The following is an 18,407-nucleotide window of genomic DNA, read 5'->3' as shown; positions in this document are numbered from 1 at the left end:
CACCTGTAAATCAGAGCATGCAAAATGTCTCCGGGTTGTGGCGATCAAGTGAGACAATGTTGGGGAATGATCTTTACAAATCTTACAACACTGTGTAAGTGAGAGATTATTAATTGATACCAATTTGTTAGTTACTTCATTAATTCAATAAACATTTTATAAATCCTCACGTTAGTTTATGCTTTGGCTGAGCATGAAACCTGCGCTTAGAATCTGGGTGTGAGTCCCAGTTCTGTCAGCTGTGTGATTTTTTAGCAATAGACAACTTCTCTGATCCTCGATTTAATCATCTGAAAAATGAGGGTGTTAGTATTGTCGTCTTAGTGTTAACGTCCCTAATGAGATACTGTATGTGAAAAGTGCATTGTTCAATGTAAATAAATGTTGGCTAATGTATTTAGGGCAGATACTTTGGGTTCTAATTCTCATTGCAGTATTTCTCATTCTCTGTTGCTCTTTCCAGTTCAGTATGCATGCCTCTGAGGCTCTGAAGCTTCTGTTGTCTTCCTTCTGAGAGGAGAGAGTGAAATGGGGCAAGTGGGGGCAGGGAGGATTGTGTGAATTGAGCATATGATCAAGTCATGGCCCTGGTCCTCTGACCCCTGCTGACCTCGAAGTCCCTGATCTCTGGCCTCCTGATGCATCCTGGTCCCAGAGCATTCTTACGCAGGGATTCTCACTGCCCCGCCACCGGGCCTGAGTATGCTCCTACACTTCCAGGCTGCACGCCATCCAGAGAAGAGGGCATTGTACCCAAAGGGCAAGAGTAATGAACCAAAGGTCTTCCTCTTCAGAGGCAAGGCAGAGGCTGGGGAGTCTAGGTTCATGCAGACAAGGAGCCCTGCTGCTCCCCCGGGGTTACCAGATAGCCAGGGGCCTAGAGACCAGGAAAGGGTGTAGATAGAGGTGCTCAGAGAGGCCAGGGTACTTGGGTTTAGATAAGGCCCTGCCAACTGGAAGCCGAGTCAGTGTGACAGAAGGGATTATGTGGATGAAGAGGCAGGCAGGACAGTGTCTACAGTGTGGGACCATGCTGGGCACAAAATGGTTTCTACATGTGATTGAAACCCTAGAGCCCGGCAAATGGGAGGTGAGATTCTTCTTCGTGTTGGCCTTCTGCATGATTCCTAGAATCATTTCTCATCTGGACTTCCCTCCACCCTGGGGTTCTGCTGTCCCCCTCCTCTTTCCCATCTTCCCTTCTGATCTTCTTTCACCAATAGGCCCAGAGTACAAGTGTAAGCTAAAGTCCATGGTTTGTGTTGTGTGTGTGTGTGCGTGTGTGTATAAGTGAAAACACTGTGCCACTCCTATCTCCAGTTCAGTGGGCATAAATGAGGCTTTGGTTTCCTGCCTATGTCCTTGTCCCCCTTCCCTCTGGTTCTCTGGGGATGAGGCAGCAGTGCCAAGCATGGAGAAGTCAAACCCACCGACTTGGGACCTGGACAAAACAGATGCTGAGCAAATTGTTTGATTGCTGGGCAGTGTGATGCTGAGATCTTCTAGGCGGAGGGGCAAGCCATGCCCCCATACCAGGTGGCCCACCCCCATCCCCTGGACACTGCGAATAAAATTGCCAACCCCAACCCCACCTCAACCTCTGCCCTTTCAGACCACACTCCCTAATTTTGGAAACCCAGAGAACCCCTCCACCTAACCCCTACCCCAAATCCACTGTCCTTTTCTTGTCTTCTGATTCGGGCCTGTTCCCTGTAGCGACTTCACAGAGAATCAGTTCTGACTCCATGGTACAAGTGGCTGGAAAATTTCAACAAGTGCTCAAGGTACGAACTCTCCATCTGCTCTGTCTCAACTTCTATTTCCCTCTACGTCGCTCTTTTGTTGCTCTCCATTTCTCTTTTTCACAGATCTCAGTTCTCCTTTCACCTGCCTCCCTCTTGGATCCTTACTGTCATCTTATTAGTCAATAGTAGTTTTAATAATGATTATCATCTGCATAATACTTTATAACTGACAATGCAATTTCACACCCATTGCCTTGACCAAAACCTGTAAAGTTAGTATTATTGTCTGTTTTTTTCTTCAGCTGGGAAAACAAAGACTGAGGATAACCACAGTAGCTTGCCCAAATACCCCCAACTAATAATTGCTAGATAACGCTGTTTTATTAATTTATTTGCTTATTTGTTTATATTTAAATGAGGAAGCTGCTTTCAGTCCTTTCTGTATAAGAAGAAAGTGATCACCATCGAATAAATAGCTAAGCCAAAGTTGGGAGTCAGACTGAAATTTCTTTCTCAAATCCAGTACTCTCTTTGCTATATCACACTGCCTATGTTCTGTTCACTTTTGTGATAAGAGGAGAATTAAGGAGTTTCCCCAATTCCTCTTCTGTTACTGACAAAGAAAAGAGTATGCTTCCGCCAACCTGAGCTGGGCCTGGGTGACCCGGGCATTTTTCCTTCTTTAGGAGCCTGAAGGGGCAGGGGGCTGGCGGTGTTGAGTGAAGGGGGCATGTCTGGAAGGACGGTATTCCTCATGTGAGTGAGTCCTTTAATCCCTGGTTTCCTTCCCCCCTCCTTTTTGGGGTAACCCTCAGGACCATAAAGGTGGACACCTCCAGCCCTTCTCCTCCAGAAGCTAGATCTTACCAGCGAGTCCCATTTCTTCTTAGCTATACGGACCCCCATCAGTCCATTGCTAGCATCTCTACAGCCCATGTACTCTCAGAAAATCCAAGATAATTGTTCCTTCACTATTGTTACTACTTCATGTCCTCTTCCCCATTTAACCAGCTGATGAAAGGTATGGGAGAGAAACTTACAGCTACCTCATTGCAGGAGATGACAGGTAAGCCCAGTTGGCCTATGAATCTTTTGTTTGGCCTAAATAGTATTTTTTAGAAACTAAGTTTGAATGCGTTCAGATGGAGATTGTGTCCAGTTTGCTTTGGCCCTACCATTCCTTATTACCTTACACTTGGCCCACTTCACATAATTATGTTGCCAAATACCCTTGTAGGTATTTGATCTTTTCAACCTCACAGAGTATCTATCATGGTGCCCAACGAGTGGTAGGCGCTCATTCAATGATAGTTTTCCCTTTATTCCCTTCTCTCACAGAAGCCAGCCCTAATATACCACAAGCTTCTACTTCCCAACCACTGCCACTGACCTTGAGTCTGTCCTCGTAGGTCTGTGGTGGCCTCTAGGAAGGGGACAGAAGATAGTACCCTGCACAGGATTAAGGAAAACTGAAGAAGGTCTATGTTTTCCACTGACATTCAATGAGAGACTCCTGTCTGCTCCTTCTCATGGGGACATGAAATACCCAATATCCAGTCAAAGCCCATTCCCTCCCCTGATTCTGGCCCTGACATCCGCACACAATAAGTTTGTACCCTGGACTCCTTCTGGTGGCATTACCTCACCTATCCTGCTCTCCGAGGTGGCTTCTGGAAGAAAAAGGGTGGTCATCTTGGGCATTTCGGTGGGACTCGGTGAGTGTGAAGATGGACTGGGTGGATCAATGAATTTTACAGGGAGGAAGTGGGTGGGAATGGAATAGCATAAAAGATTGACAAGGTATTGAAACTAATAAATAAATAAAAAAAAAGATTGACAAGGTGGGTGCTAGAAAACAGAAAGGGTTTACACTAGGAATTTTAATTTACTCTCACTAATTAGGAGCCAGTTTGAATGAACGTGGGACGAGAGGAAAGGGATCCTATTTCAGAATAACTACATTCAATCCATTCAACAACCGAGATGGATGGGCTAGTCCAGGGGCCAGCAAACTGCTGGCAGGTCAGGCCAGTTGCTGCCTGCTTTTTTAAAATAAAGTTTTATTGGCACACTGCCGTTTGTCTTTGCATCTTGTCTATAACCACCTTCACGCTACAGTGGTAGGGTTGAGTGGTTGGACAGAGATCGTAGGAATCCAACGCTTAAAATATTTACTCTCCGGCACTTTACAGAAAGAGCTGACCCCTGGACTAGTTCCTTGCTACTGAAAGGGGGGTCCTTGCACCAGCCATATCAATATCACCTGGGATTTGTTAGAAATGCACAATCTCAGGCTCCACTCCAGACCTGCTGAGTCTGAATTTGCATTTTAGTAAGATTCCCAGGTAATTTTTTTGAGAAGCACTGGACCAGATGACTGCAAGTTTCCTCTTAACTCTGCAGCATTCTGATTCTACAAATTCCCTGAACAGAAACTAGATATGAGCCGTGCTAGATGTGGAAGGAGAACAAGACCTCGAGGAGCTTACAGTTTTGTTCAGTAGTTTTCAACTTTTACCATGCAAAAGATTCCATTGGGGGAACTTGTTTAAAATGGAGGTCCATGAGCTCTCCCCTTTAAAGTTGGATCTAGTAGATCTTAACTGGGCTCAGGAATCTGCATTTCTAACAAGCATTCTGGGAGATTCTGATACAAATGAGCCTTGAGCAATGCTAGAGTAACCCACCCACTCTCATCATGCCCTCCTCTCTATCCCTACCTTCAGGCTCCCTTTGTGGCAGGCCAGATGGACTACTACATGGATAGCCCAGGCTTCTTGCCAGTCCTGGTTGGTTTCAACCCAGTGAGCATGGCTAGGTGAGTCTTTGGTAATGAAAGGTGGTGACTGGCCAGGCCCCTGAGGAGACTGGGAGGGAACCTGTCAAAATCTATAGTACAGTCATAAAGGAGAGGGCAGGGAGAATATGGTTTTGTTCACCAAATCTCAGAATATTAAAGTAAATATGGGGTGTCCCTAAGCTTCTGAGTTTTGTTGTTTTTGTTGTTGTTGGTTGGTTTATTTAATTCTTCTCTCATTTCAGAAATGATCAAAGGCAGCTTACAAAGGATACATAAAACACAAGAAAGCATACATTTAAAATGGATTGAAGAGACAAGGCAAACAAGGGCCAGGAGATTGAATGGGGTCAGGAAAATGCCTACCACAAAAATCCGTACTTTCCTTTGAGGTGGGCCCCAAGCATCTTTTCAAAGAAGGAGTAATGGGTGCTGAGTGGCCTTCTCTCTTTTGCCCAGTTCCCTAATTTTAGTGCTCATTCTCCATCATTTCAGGCACCCCTTTGGTCCCCTCTGGTTATTCAAATCCCGCACCCTGTTCCCCTTTCCTGAGAGCCCTATGCCTCCAAATCACCTCCCTCTTATTCTCTATCTCAATGGCCACTTTGATCTCAGAGAAGTTCAGCATATTAAACCAATAGTGCTCGGTGTGGTTCTGTGGATGAGCTGCCTTGGGAATGTTAAAAAAAAAAAAAAAAAAAAAAGGATTCTAGCCCCTGGTGTGGAAGCTTTGATGTTGTAGTAAGGCTCTCAAGTGTCTATTTTTTGAAAGCATCCCTGGGATTCTGATGCCCAGCCCGGCTTAGGGAACTCTGCTAAAGAAACCATTGGAGTGGGCCACCTGATGAAGCTGAGGCCACCTCACTGACAGGCCACCTCCTCCTGTCACTGGAGGCTTGTTGATTACTCAAGAGCAGCTTTGTGTACTTAGTGGTGGTCTTTGGGACAGGGATGAGCTGGGTTCTTTCTGAGGTACTTTTCTCAGCTCTATTCCAAGCTTATCGTGTAATTCATGCAAAAGTGTAAATGAGTCCAAAATATGCTTAACCCTGATCCTTTTCATGGAGGCCTCTCCTTCACCAAAAATGTATCTGCTGCAGTGGATGCTAATTTCAGGCACCGTGACTAAGTGAAATGAAGGATTTCGAACAGTGTAGGCGTGGAGATCTTCCAGTTGTTCCTTAAATCAGTGGCTCCCAAACTTGGCTGATTTTCAGAGTCGTCTGGGAAGCATTTTAAAAATACAGATTTTTGGGCTCTGTTTCAGAACTACTGAAGCTGACTCTTAGCGGGGGTGGTGCCCAGAAATGGATAGTTTTTTTAAAAACAAAACATCCCAGGTGATTTTGGTGATCAGCCAAGTTTGGGAATCTCCGTTTTAAACCATATGATAAACACTGCCTTTGCTCTCTGCTCAGGTCTCCTCTGTCTTAGGTCTCTAGGAAATTTCAGTAGTAGTTTGAGGACAAATTTAGGAAAATACTTTACACAATGGGTATGTAATATGTGAAACTTGTTTGCCCTAGAAGTAATACAAATAAAAAATTATATATATATATATATATATATATATATATATATATATATATATATATATATACACACACATATATATGTATATATAGTTCCAGAAGGGATAGAAACTTTGCAGGGATGGAATGATAGAAGTACAGAGGTAACTCTTTGAGGTCCTGACACAAAGGGTGATTCACAGATTATCCCCTAGCAAAGCTAGTAGAGGTCAACTACGGAAGATCCCCATTCTTTGAGTTCCATGGTTGCACCTAGGCAGATAACAAGCCTGTTGCTCTCTTGCCTCATTAGCACATTGGGTATTTTGTTCCTGGTTAATTTATTCAAGAAATGTTTGCCAACTGTTAGGTGCTTCCTTGCAGCTTGTTTACTTCCAGTAGGAACTGTTATCCCTCTCTCAGGTAGTGAAGGGTTTACTATTTGGGGAAGTTTCCGGATTTCCAGGAATGGGAAGGGCTTCTGATGGACCCCAAGACTGAAAATACAGTGGCAACTTTGACTTTCAGATGACAGGCATTCCCTTCAGAGGCCACCAGAGTGTGTAGCTAGTGTGGCCATGTGAAAGAACCAGGATACAATAAAGTTCTGGTCTCGGACTGGAACTTTAAATTTGAGTGTTGGGTTTGCCGTGGGATTAAATTGCTGAATGTTTTATTAACCCTTGTCCTTGCAGTTCAGGGACACGGGCCCCTATGTGCTCTAAAGTACATCTCTCTAGAAAGTTGTTGACCTCTGACATTAATCCCAAGATGGTCTTTGATCCAGTCTCCCATCTGAGGCCCTTTAGATGGTCACAGACAATTCCCCACCTCTGTCTTTCTCTAGGCCCCAGAAAGGACCCCTCTGAAGACCCGAGTTCAACATTCCAACAGAGCAGAGTGGATGCAGAAACTGCAAGAAAAACAGGAAGCTTTTGTGCTCAATCCTGCTATTGGGGTAGGCTCTGCACCCCCACTCCGACCCCCTGCGCCCACCTGCTTCGCCCTTCCTGAGGGCCTCTGATTTTAGCTTCTGTTACATCTTGTCTAAACCCCTGCTATTTTGTGTCAACTAAAATGTTGTAAATCAAATCCTATTTTCTCATTTCCCTTGTTTACCTTAAAATGTTTTATTTCCATCGTGATCCTGTCTCTTAAATCAGTAATCATAAAACACCTAAATGGTCTAGGGCAGTTTCTGCTTAAAGAAGCTTTGTGCATTTGTGTGTAGAAAGTATTAAAGAGAATGGTGAATTGCTTTATGTCTCATTTCTATGTTTAAATTTCAAATATGCACTTAAAAAAAACACCAGATGCAGTTTCATTCTTCCGCCTTTCTGATCCTCTCCAAAATTGGGTGAGCCTTCTAAGCTTCCAGTGCTCCTGTTCTATCCTCTGGATTGTGGATGCAGGTCACTAGCCTCCACCCTCTGCCCTCCCTTTGACTTTACCAGGGCTTTAGTCGAATCCCTGCCCCTTATCCTCTTTGCCAGTAATGGGCATATCTGTGACATACTCCTTCATCTTCCTTTTGTGAGATAGGAAGGCAGGAATTCCCTTTTACACACAAGTTCTGTATCTTTCATCTCCAGACGCTCATTTCTCCTCCTGTCTGCAGTTTTCTTTTAATCTCCTTTCCTCAGACACTGCTTTTAGCATTCTTTTTACTGTACAATCTGTTTGGTGTGTTGTGTTACATATGTGTACCATTAGAATGTCCAAAGAATGTGAAATGTGATGTTTGGATTGACAAACTGCTATTAAAAAGTGGGGAATGGGGTGGAGAGAAAGTTGAAGGTGAGGGGGCTCTCTGAAAAACCCTCATCCCAGCTAATAGGAGACCCAGTCACTGTGGCTTCCCCCTCAGAGTCCTGAATGTACCATAAAAATGACCAGAGGTAGCCCTTTCCCTGTCGCTTCTCCTTCTCTCAGTTAAGCCCTCAACCTTGCACTCCTCCCCACAGCACACAGGGCCACCAGTATTACCAATTGCGTGCCCAGTGGCCACCAACAAGAGTGCATGTCCAGGAGTCACTAACTCGTGAACTCCAAGACCCTCCTTCCTCTCCCAGTTCCTCTGGATTTCACCAGCTCCTCCGCCTGAGCGTCTCAGTAGCTCCTCTCAGTTGAAGGGTGGAAGCACCACCAAGACCCTGCTGGAGACCCTGTTATTGGCAGCCCACAAGACTGTGGAGCAGGGCATTGCAGCATCTCAGAGGTAGGAAGGATCTGGACAAGAGAGAGATCAGAGGCAAAGGGTGGGATGGCATGGGTCGGGGAATGGCCAGTCCAAATTCAGAGCCTGGGCTGGTGGCAGAAGACTGATGCCCTGCCACGCTTCCCCAGGGAAGGAGCTAGCAGGGCTATGCTGCTATTCCTACCACGCAGTCACAGAGTCTGGATTGTTTCCAACAGACCCTGGATTCCTCAGGTCCAGAACTAATCCCTGTGCCCACCTGGGATATCCAAAGCTAACCTAGCTTCTGAGAGTCTTTGATCTGGGGATGGTCCAGGTCATGCAGGGTAGAGCTCATCCTGCTGTGCGCCTACTCCCTTCCCAGGGTCTCTAGCTAGCTGCCAGACTGCTCACTTCTCTCCCCACCAGCTTTCTCATCCCATCCTCCTCCCAGCGGTCTCTCTGCCCTTTGGTATTCTGCTCACTGAACCCCTTTCTGCTCCTCCTGAAGGCAGATTGGCTCTACTCACTACACCTCCACTGGGGACCAGCTGAACTTAGTTTTAAGGGAGTTAATTGTGCCTTCCCTGCAGAGGGAGGTCCCAGGCTTTCTGAGGGGGCACAGGCCCATGCTGGGACCTAGCTGTGGCCTTTCTCCTAGATGCCTGTCGTGCAGGGGACCCTGCTCACTGCGCCATTTGTCGTGCAGGGTCTCAGCTCCCACTCCCCGCCCAAGAACGCAGGACACGGTAAGGCCAAAAAGGAACACCCATGGAGCCATAAGTAGGGGAGTCAAACCAATATATTCTCGCTGGCGGCTGGGCTGGAGACACAGGAAGCAGGATCTACATAATCTGCCTAACAGCAGTCCGCGCTTGCCAGCCACCATCTTCTTGCTAGCCCCTATTTTTTTTTTGCTAGCGTAGCCACGGCCGTTATATTAGTGGCCAATGGCCTACGGGTTACAGCTGACGGCCAACTAGCCACAGCTGCTGGCCATCTGATCACAGTTGATGGCCATTTACTACCTGAGCCAGCACCTTTCTATGTGAGGCCGAGAGCCTGGAAACTGCTTTTTGGGGCTTTGTCCCCACAATGCCTTCTGGGAATCCTGCGGACATTTGGGAGGATTCATTAGGTGTCCTGTAGTCAAAGCCCCAAGATTGCCGCCCTGATGAAGCAACCCAGCACCAGGTATGTGGAAGTGTGTCTGGAGGGGGGAAGTGGCCAGATGGGGAATGTCCTGAGAGCAGGGGAGACTCTGTGAGACAAGTTAACATGGTGAGGGTAATGGGTCTGCCAGTGGAAGGTCATGGTAGGCTTTTTGTTAGCATATTCCTGTGCTGCTCCCTGTGCATCTTTCTCTGGTCTCTGGGCTTTTTTCACTGTGATCTCTCCTCTTATGTCCTGACCTCTGGCCCACTCTCAGCCTGGAGAAAAAAGGCCAAGAGTATCTGGTTGGCTGGCATTCCTTCAGCATCATTTGTCATCATGGATGGAGTAGAGTGCATCCACACCTAGGGTGCTGGTGGGACCCCAGTTTAGACTTTCTTCCTGATTCCTCCTGATCCAAACCAGTTTGGTCTACTATCCAAACACTTTCCTACTCCCAACCCATTGAGGTTCTTCATTTAGTGTTCATCCTGCCCTATCTAAATAGGCATTTCAGTCAAATGCTCCTTTCTTTGAACCCCTGCTCAGTCCTTGATCCCTGAACTCCCAGCCCTGGGCTAAGCTATGGCCTCCCTTGTGTGTTACCTCTTACTCGACAACAGCTGCCTTACATGCACTCAGAACTCAATGGAAGCCCCTCTTCCCCTGAGCAAGGAATCCATGCTCCTTCCATCATGCATCTTCATCTTCCCTTCCAAATGGTGTTCATTCGTCATATTCCTACTCCTTGGCATGCTTTCTACATTTGTTGTCTCCATTGAGATCTCACATCTTCTAAGTCTTCTCCGATGAAACCCACATTTACACACCCCCCTACACACACTTTTATTTTGAAAAATTTCAAACCTACAGAAAAATTGCAAGAATTGGACCATGAATACCCATATGCTTTCCCTGCATTCACCAATCATTAACATTTTGCCTCATCTGCTTCATCTCTTTTTTCCCACTGAATCATTTGAAAAATAATTGGAGATATTAGACCCTTGACACAAATTACTGTGTCCACTAAGAACTAGAGCATTTGCCTACATAACTACAATATAATTATCACACTCAGGAAAATGACAAGATAATACAATTATCTAATACACAGATTATTCAAATTTCCCCAGTTATCCCTGTATTGTTTTCATTTTCTAGATCCAGGATCCAATCAAGGATAACACGTTGCATTTAGTTACCAGGTCTCTTTAGTTTCCTTTAATCCAGATGAGTTCCTCAGCCATTTTTTATGACTTTCACGACAGTGATATTTAAGAAGTCTAGACCAGTTGTTATTCAGAATGTGCCTCACTTTGGATTTGCCCGATTCTTTCTTCATTATATTCAGGTTAAATTATTTTTGGCAAGGAGTACTGTGTAGATGAGGCCGTGCGTTTATCAGTGTACCACATTAGGAGGTGCCTGATCTCAGTTTGTCCCTTTACTGGTTTCATCATTACGTCAAGCTGGTGTCTGTTAGATTTCTTCATGTCTTATTCCTCTAGTCTTTCACCCAATGGTTTTAGCTTCCACTGATGCTTCTTGGTTGACTCAGTTATTGCTATGGGATGGTGGTTTTAAAATGGTGATTTTTCTATTTTTATCCTCTGTCTATATTTATTAGTTGGCATTCTTTTGTAAAGAAAATCTTTCTCTTCCCTTCCTGCCCCATAAACATTTGTTTAGTATCGGTATGAATTCATGCATTTTTGTTGTTGGCAAATGTGTGTTAATCCATTCCTGTCATTATTCATTTTAATGCTCAAAATGAGAGCTCCTTTAAGCTGGCCCCTGTGTCCTTGTGACATATCTATATTAGTATTTGAACATTCTCTGCTGTATTTCTTTTTGGAAAAAAAAATCCCTTTTTCTCTTATGCTAAATGTAGCATACTGAATTGAGATGTGCCATGATTGTACTATGTCAGTGTGTTTTACAATCATAGTACATAGTACAAAAATATTGTCAAATACACCTCACTAATATTTTTTAAATTGTTTACATGTTGAAATGACATTTTGGAGATATCGGATGAAATAAAATGATTAAAATTTATTTTACCTGTTTCTTTTTATAATGCAGTACTAGAAAATTTTAAATTACTTCTGTGGTTCATATTACATTTCTGTTGGGCAGTGCTGAGCTAGACACAGGGGAGGGTGTGACAAAACAGAAGCAGTGCTTGCAGATAAATGGTCTTGACAGCAGTGTAAAGGATGGATATGATTAGGAAGGAAACCAAAAGGAATGAGTTCAGGTTGAGATTACCAATTTATGGGATTAATGGGACAGGCCGAATATGTGACCAACTTGCCATTAATTCTCTAATTTAAACCAGCCAGACAAGGCCCAGCACCAACCCCTATACCCTGATTTTTCTTTACAGATGGGTATTGTGAGTTTGGGATTGCTTATAGTGACAAATTCTGTACAGCCTCTAGTCTTTGGGCTCCTAGACTCCCCCAGTCCTACTTCTTTCTCCTTCCTTAACACCATTCTCAGCTCCCCTGGCCTTCTGGCCTAACACTGACCTCACCACTTCTTCCACAGTAGTTCTCTGGACAGCCCAAGGCTCGATGCACGGACAGCCTCCTCCAGGTGATCCACTTCCCTCAGCCACTGTCAGATGATATTCGGGCTGCTCCCATCTTCTTCCATATCCAGGTTGCACACAAGAAGGAACAGGTATCCTGCTGACTGTTAGTCATTCAGCAAACACTAAGTACTTTCAATGTGTCAGGAACTTTGCTTGGCACTGGGTTTACAAATCTCAGTGACACTCTGCTAAAGAGCTCTCTGTTCCTGGAGAAAACATGATGGTGACAAGTAGTCACAGAGGTATGAAAAGGGTCCTACAGGGGTGCAGAAAGGGTCTTCAGTCATGCCTATGAGAGGAATCAGGAAAGAGAGTGAGAAGGGGTCTTTGAACTGGGTCTTAACGGATGAGTAGGAGTTTTCTGGGTCAGGGTGACGGCTTCTCTCTGCTCTTGACTTACTTCATTACAATCTGTGGTCTTGATAACTCCCTTCCATTTCTGCATCCAACGTGGTGGCTTCTGACTTCCACACTGAATGTTCTAGCTTTTCCAGCATTCTTCCTCAGATGACCTCATGTTTTCAGGCTCCAATTCTCCCTCGCTCTTCCCCACAGGTGATCCCTGTAGCCTTGCTAAGCCTCCTATAGCTGCTGCTCTAGCCCCGAGGCCCAGGCACTCCTGGCTGCTGCTCCCTCTGTGAAGCTATCAGGATCGCCCTCGCTGGGCCAGGTCGGAAGCACAGCGCGGACCCCCTGGAGACCCCAGATCCTTCCCTGCAGTGAACTGGTGCTTCTGGGCAGTGAAGCCCAGCCTAGCCCATGGGGTTTGTTGGGCCAGAAGCCCATGTGGTGGGAGGAGAAGCCCAGTTTCCAGGGGCACCAGCAGCCCAGGGTGGGGAGAAAGTCTCTACTTTGGGATAGTTCATGCTCTTGACTCAGTGGTCTCCACTTTCACTGGCATACTCTGATTTCAGAAATAAAAAAAAAAAAAACTAAATGTCTTCTTTGGAAAGTTAACTTTTCGAATTCAGTAGATCCGAGTCAATAGATCAGATGTGGGAAAAGATAGGTGGCATGGGTTGTCCCCAACATCAGGTTTGTTTCTTTATTTCTCCCCTACCCCTCCACCCCATTTCATGGCCACTAACCCAAACCTCTTCCAGCATCTCTATATCCTGTCTCCAACATGTAGGTGCTTGTAGGCACACACATACATAACATACGTAACACACTACTCCCACACAGAAGCACATAAACAAGGAGAAGTAGGAACTTAGATAATTCCAGGGGAAGAAGGAAGAAGTTGTGACCCCAGCATAGGACACCCAGAAAAAGACAACCCCTGTTAGGCAGGTTCTTTATCCTTGGAATGAATGCTACATCCACACATTAGACCAGAGTCGCATCCCTTGTCCAGTGTTTATAAGAGGGACATGAGGAACTCTGGGGGTGCCGAACATCTTTTGGTGGTGGGACCCAATAAACACTAGAAACCCCAGTCTGTACATTTTAGACCTCAGCTGTCACCTGTTTTGACAAGTCAAAGTCACCCTTCCTCATCCCTGACCCATGCCAGCTCTTCTGGGCAGATGACGTAGTATTACTCTGATAGTAGAGAACTGGCTCCCCCTTGTGTCTGACAAATACCCAGCTTAGTGGACTCCCAGGAACCCTTTGGACAAAATCTCTCTGAAGCTCCCTTGAACCTTTCTTTAGGCTGGAGGGTGACTCCAAGTCAAACGGATTTTGGTTTTATGAGGATAGAGTAATCGACCTTTCAAAGGCCCTCTATATATCTGTGGGTCTTCAGCCTCTATCTGACCACTCTTTTCTTGTTCTACATCTATATTTACATTGCTACCTTAGATCTTGGGTCAAATCTTAGGTATGAAAAGACAGGCACTGCATGTAGGCAGTGTGAAATGCTTCCATCCTAGGAGACAGAAGACTTGGGCTTACCTGTAAACTAGCGGTTAAGGTACTATGATGTGGGAAAAAGAGACAGGAAGAAGAATGGGGAGCGTCATATAGTGCCAGGAAGTGAAGAAGTGCACATAAAAATAAAAGGGTGGGGTCATGTGAAAGGGACGTAGGAGCCAATCTGAAAGAGTTTCCAATGGCCAAAGTTAGAACAATTTGATCAACAAAGTAAGTAATGTAGTATTGGACTATAACACAAAGTACAAAGTAAGTATATATGAGTTCATACTGATATAACAAAATAATTGAATTAATAAATAAGAGGAGGAGACAAATCTTCCTTTGCAAGAATTCCAAATAATACTCGTATATGTAGATAGACCCGACTCCAGGAGATGGAGCTTAATGTTATCCCACTCCTTACAACCCCAGGCTGGGCTAGACTATGAGGCTTGCTTCCAAAGAACGAGTATGGAAAGAGAAAAATAGTAGCTTCCCAGTGGAGAAATCTGGCAAGCACTATCTTAACCAAGTAATGGATATTAGCATCACCGGGTGATACCGTGTACCTCTTGATGATGTAATGAGAAGGGTTCGTCACCACTGTGGTATTCTTCCCAAAACACATAACTTCAGTCTGAGCATAAGGAAAACATTAGAGAAATCCACATTTAAGGACATTGTACAAAAGACCAGCCCAGTATGCTTCAAAACTGTCCATGTCATAGAAGACAAGGAAAGAGAGAAATTATCACAGACTAGAGGAGACAAAGGAGGCATGACGACTAAATACAACGTGGTACACTGTGTTGGGTCCGGGACAGCTAAAGGACATTAGTGGAAAAACTGGTAAAATCTGGATGAAGTTTGAAGTTAATAGTGAATATACCAACGTTAATTGCATAGACTTAACAAATGTACCAAAGTTATATAAGATATTAACATGAGCTAAAATGAGGTGAAGGGCATATGCAAACCCACTGTGCTCTTTTAGCAACTCTCCTGTAAATCTACAATTATTCCAAAATAAAGTTTATTAAAAAAATAAAAATTATTGACTATAATAACGTATATGTGGGAAGGGGTCAATAAGGCTAAAATATTCTAAGGGCCTTGATTTATCCATAAAGAGGATAAAGGTTTTGATTCATTCAAGAATTTGATAAGTTAATTATCCATATTGCATTTTATATGGGGTTAGCAAACTTTTTCTGTAAAGGGATAGATAGTGAAGGTTTTAGTTTTTGCAGGTCCCCTATGGTCTTTGTTATATGTAACTACTCAACTCTATTGTTGCAGCATGAAAGCAGATATAGACAAAATGTAAAATGGGTGTGGCTGTGTTCCAGTAAAACTTTATTTGCAAAAACAGGCAGCAAGATAGATTTGACCCACAGGCCATAGTTTGCCAATCCCTGCACTAAAAGAACAAAAACAGAGAGTATAACTTCTAATTATGTAGTTGAAAGGAAAATAGAGTAGTTAATTAAAAAATATTTAGTAATCTAAGTAAAAAGCAAGAGAGAAAAAGAAATATCAAACAGGACAGAATAAAAGGCACAAACTAAATGGGTAGATTTTGATTCAAGCACTTTAGAAATTACATTAAATGTAAATGGAATACATGTTTCTGTTAAACTATTTGTTTTAGATGTATCTCTTGCAAATAGCTTATATTTAGATTTTTAAAATTTTCTATCTAATATTAAAACAAAGGGATGCAGAAAGGTTGAAAGTAAAAGAATGGGAAAAGATATACCATGCAAATACTAACTAAAAGAAAATGGCTATAGTAATACTAATATCAGACAAAATAACTTAAGGCAAAGAGTATTACTAGTGATAGAGGGTTTTCATAGTGATGAAAGATTTAATTCACCAGGAGTAAGTTATAATTTTAAATAGCAATTAAAAATATATAAAGCAAAAATCTGCAGTACTCAAAGGAGAATTAACAAATCCACAACCATAGTGGGAAATTTTACACACTTGTCTTAGTAATTGGTGGAAAAAAAACAGACAAAAGCGTAGGATAATATAGATTTGAACATCAAGATTAGCACGCTTGACCAAATGGGCACAGACACACTGTTTCCACTGCCCCCAACACACACACACACACACACACACACACACACACACACACAGAAGAAGCTCTGAAGAGACACTGTTTTTAACAGCAGCAGAATACATCTTATTTTTAAGCACACATCGAATTTTTTCAGTTGAACTGGGAATAAAGTCTTAAAACATTTCAAAGGATTGAAATTAAAGTATATATTATGACCACAACGCAACTCTGTTAGATAACTAGAAAATCCACATATATCTAGAAATTTAAAAAATGAACTACTAAATAACCAATGAATCAAAGAAGATATCATTATACAAATTAGATAATAGTTGGAAAAGAATAACAAAAATTCTACGTATCATAACTTGTGGAATGAAGCTAAAGTAGTACTAAGGGGGAAATTTATATCCTCAAATGTCTATATCGGGGGAAAGGGCTAAAAGTGAATAATCTAAGCAATCATCCCAAGAAGTTAGAAAAAAACCCCAGCAAAATAAATTGAAAGAAAGTAGAGGTAGTTATATGTCAAGTGTATTTCAATAAAGCTGTGGGTGGGGGAAGTAGAAGTAAGGAAATAATAAAGACAAAGGCAGAAATTATTGAAATAGGACACAAAGATACAGAAAGTTGGCTCCTTAAAAGGATTAATTAAAATAGACACATCTCTAGCCAAATAGATCAAGGAAAAGGAAAATAAAAATGAAGACACAAATAACAAATATCATAAAAACAAAGCAGACATTTGAATAACTTTGTCAGTACATTTGAAAATGCAGATTAAATGGAAAAATTACTAGAAAATGAAACTCTCCAAAGATGTTTCAAAAAACTACAAATTCTCGATAGTATTATAACCTTTAAATAAATTGAAATCTGTAGTCAAAAACCTTCACTCAAAGAAAATTCCAGTCTGATATGGCTTTGCTGACGATTTGTATCAAACATTGAAGGATCAAATAGTTCCAATCCTATACAAACTCTTTCAGAGCATAAAAAAAAGAGGAACTATTCCTCAACTCATGAGTCTAGCATAACCTTGATACCAAAAACCTGATAAAGACAGAACAAGGGAGGAAAATTACAGGCTGGCCTCATTCAGGAAAATAGGTAACAAAAATCCTAAACAAAATATTAGCAACTGGAATGCGGCAACATATTTAAAGACAAATGCCCAATTAACTTATGAAAATGTGTTCGCAAGTTAGCAATTATGAGTCATCAGAGGCATTTAAGTTAAAACCACAGTGAAATACCACTACCCATTTGTGACAACATGGATGGATCTTGAGAGTATAATGCTAAGTGAAATAAGTCAGACAGAAAAAGCAGAGAACCCTATGATTTCACTGATATGTGGTATATAAACCAAAAACAACAGAAGAACAAGACAAACAAATGAGAAAGAAAAACTCATAGACACAGACAATAATTTAGTGGTTACCAGAGGGTAAGGGGGTGGGGGGTGGGTGATGAGGGTAAGGGGGTCAAATATATGGTGATGGAAGGAGAACTGACTCTGGGTGGTGAACATTCAATGGGATTTATAGACGATGTGATACAGAATTGTACACCTGAAATCTATGTAAATTTGCTAACAATTGTCACCCAATAAATTTAATAAAAAAAAAAAAAAAGAAATACCACTACCGACACATACACCAGATTGGCTAAAATTAAATAGCCTGACAATACCATACGTTGACATGAGAACAAAGCAAGAACTGTCATTCTCCACTGGTGGAAGTATTAACTTAACCACTTAGGAAAAACAGTTTGCCACTGTCTACTAAACTTTAAGTTAAACATATATTCTACAGCCTAGCAAGTCTACTCCTGGGTAGATACCCTAGAGCAGGGATCCTCAAAGTGGTCCTGAATCAATAGCATCGGCATCACTTGGGAACTTACTAGAAATGCCAAACTCTGGGGCTTCACTCCAAACTTAGTCAGCAACTCTTGGGGGAGGACCCAGCAATCCGTGTTTTAACAAGCCCTCTAGATGATTCTGAGGCGTGTTAAAGCTTGAGGAACACTGCCATAGAGAAACAGGAATATATTTCCACAAAGATGCATGAACAAGGATGTTTAAACAACATTGTTTGTAATAGCCACAAACAGAAAACAAGCCAAATATCCATCAATATAATGGATAAGTGAGTTATGGCATGCTTATAGAATGCAATGAAGTAGTAAAAATGAAGTAATCTCAGCTATAGAAAATAGCATGAATGACTCTCAAACAAAAAAAAAATACATTTTTACATACATATAGAAAAAGGTGCATGTCAAAGTGTACCTATATATTTTAAGAACCCAAACTGTACATCCAGCCCTAATCTTTTCTTAGAACTCCAGGCTGGCATATAACTAGTACCTGCCACATAATGCATTTTCAGCATGACAGGTCTCATTCCTTATAATCTTTACAGTGTCTGCAAAGTATTTCTTAATGGATTCAGCATATTTACTTAACCGTTTCCTTGCTAATAT

At 42.6% G+C, this 18,407-nt stretch overlaps 1 protein-coding gene across 1 annotated transcript; it reads left to right on the top strand.

Moving 5' to 3' along the window:
• Positions 1-999: 999 nt before the first annotated feature.
• GCKR (glucokinase regulator) lies at positions 1,000-12,706 on the top strand (the record flags this gene model as incomplete). The annotated part of the gene is given in 24 exon segments (XM_081068852.1): positions 1,000-1,090; positions 1,397-1,469; positions 1,472-1,503; positions 1,507-1,536; positions 1,717-1,784; positions 2,723-2,778; positions 2,781-2,811; positions 3,155-3,212; positions 3,215-3,223; positions 3,409-3,462; positions 4,472-4,563; positions 6,908-6,946; positions 6,948-7,011; positions 8,153-8,271; positions 9,325-9,364; positions 9,368-9,423; positions 9,659-9,713; positions 9,715-9,747; position 9,751; positions 11,074-11,078; positions 11,941-12,072; positions 12,539-12,568; positions 12,570-12,615; positions 12,618-12,706. Coding segments are annotated over 24 exon segments (1,272 nt in total). The 5' UTR covers positions 1,000-1,030.
• Between the last annotated feature and the right edge of the window lie 5,701 nt (positions 12,707-18,407).

The sequence above is a fragment of the Rhinolophus hipposideros genome (assembly GCF_964194185.1).
Source record: "Rhinolophus hipposideros genome assembly, chromosome: 12".
Classification (NCBI taxonomy): Eukaryota; Metazoa; Chordata; class Mammalia; order Chiroptera; family Rhinolophidae; genus Rhinolophus; species Rhinolophus hipposideros.
Note: the sequence above shows the minus strand (reverse complement) of the source record. Positions and strands in the feature narration are given on the sequence as shown.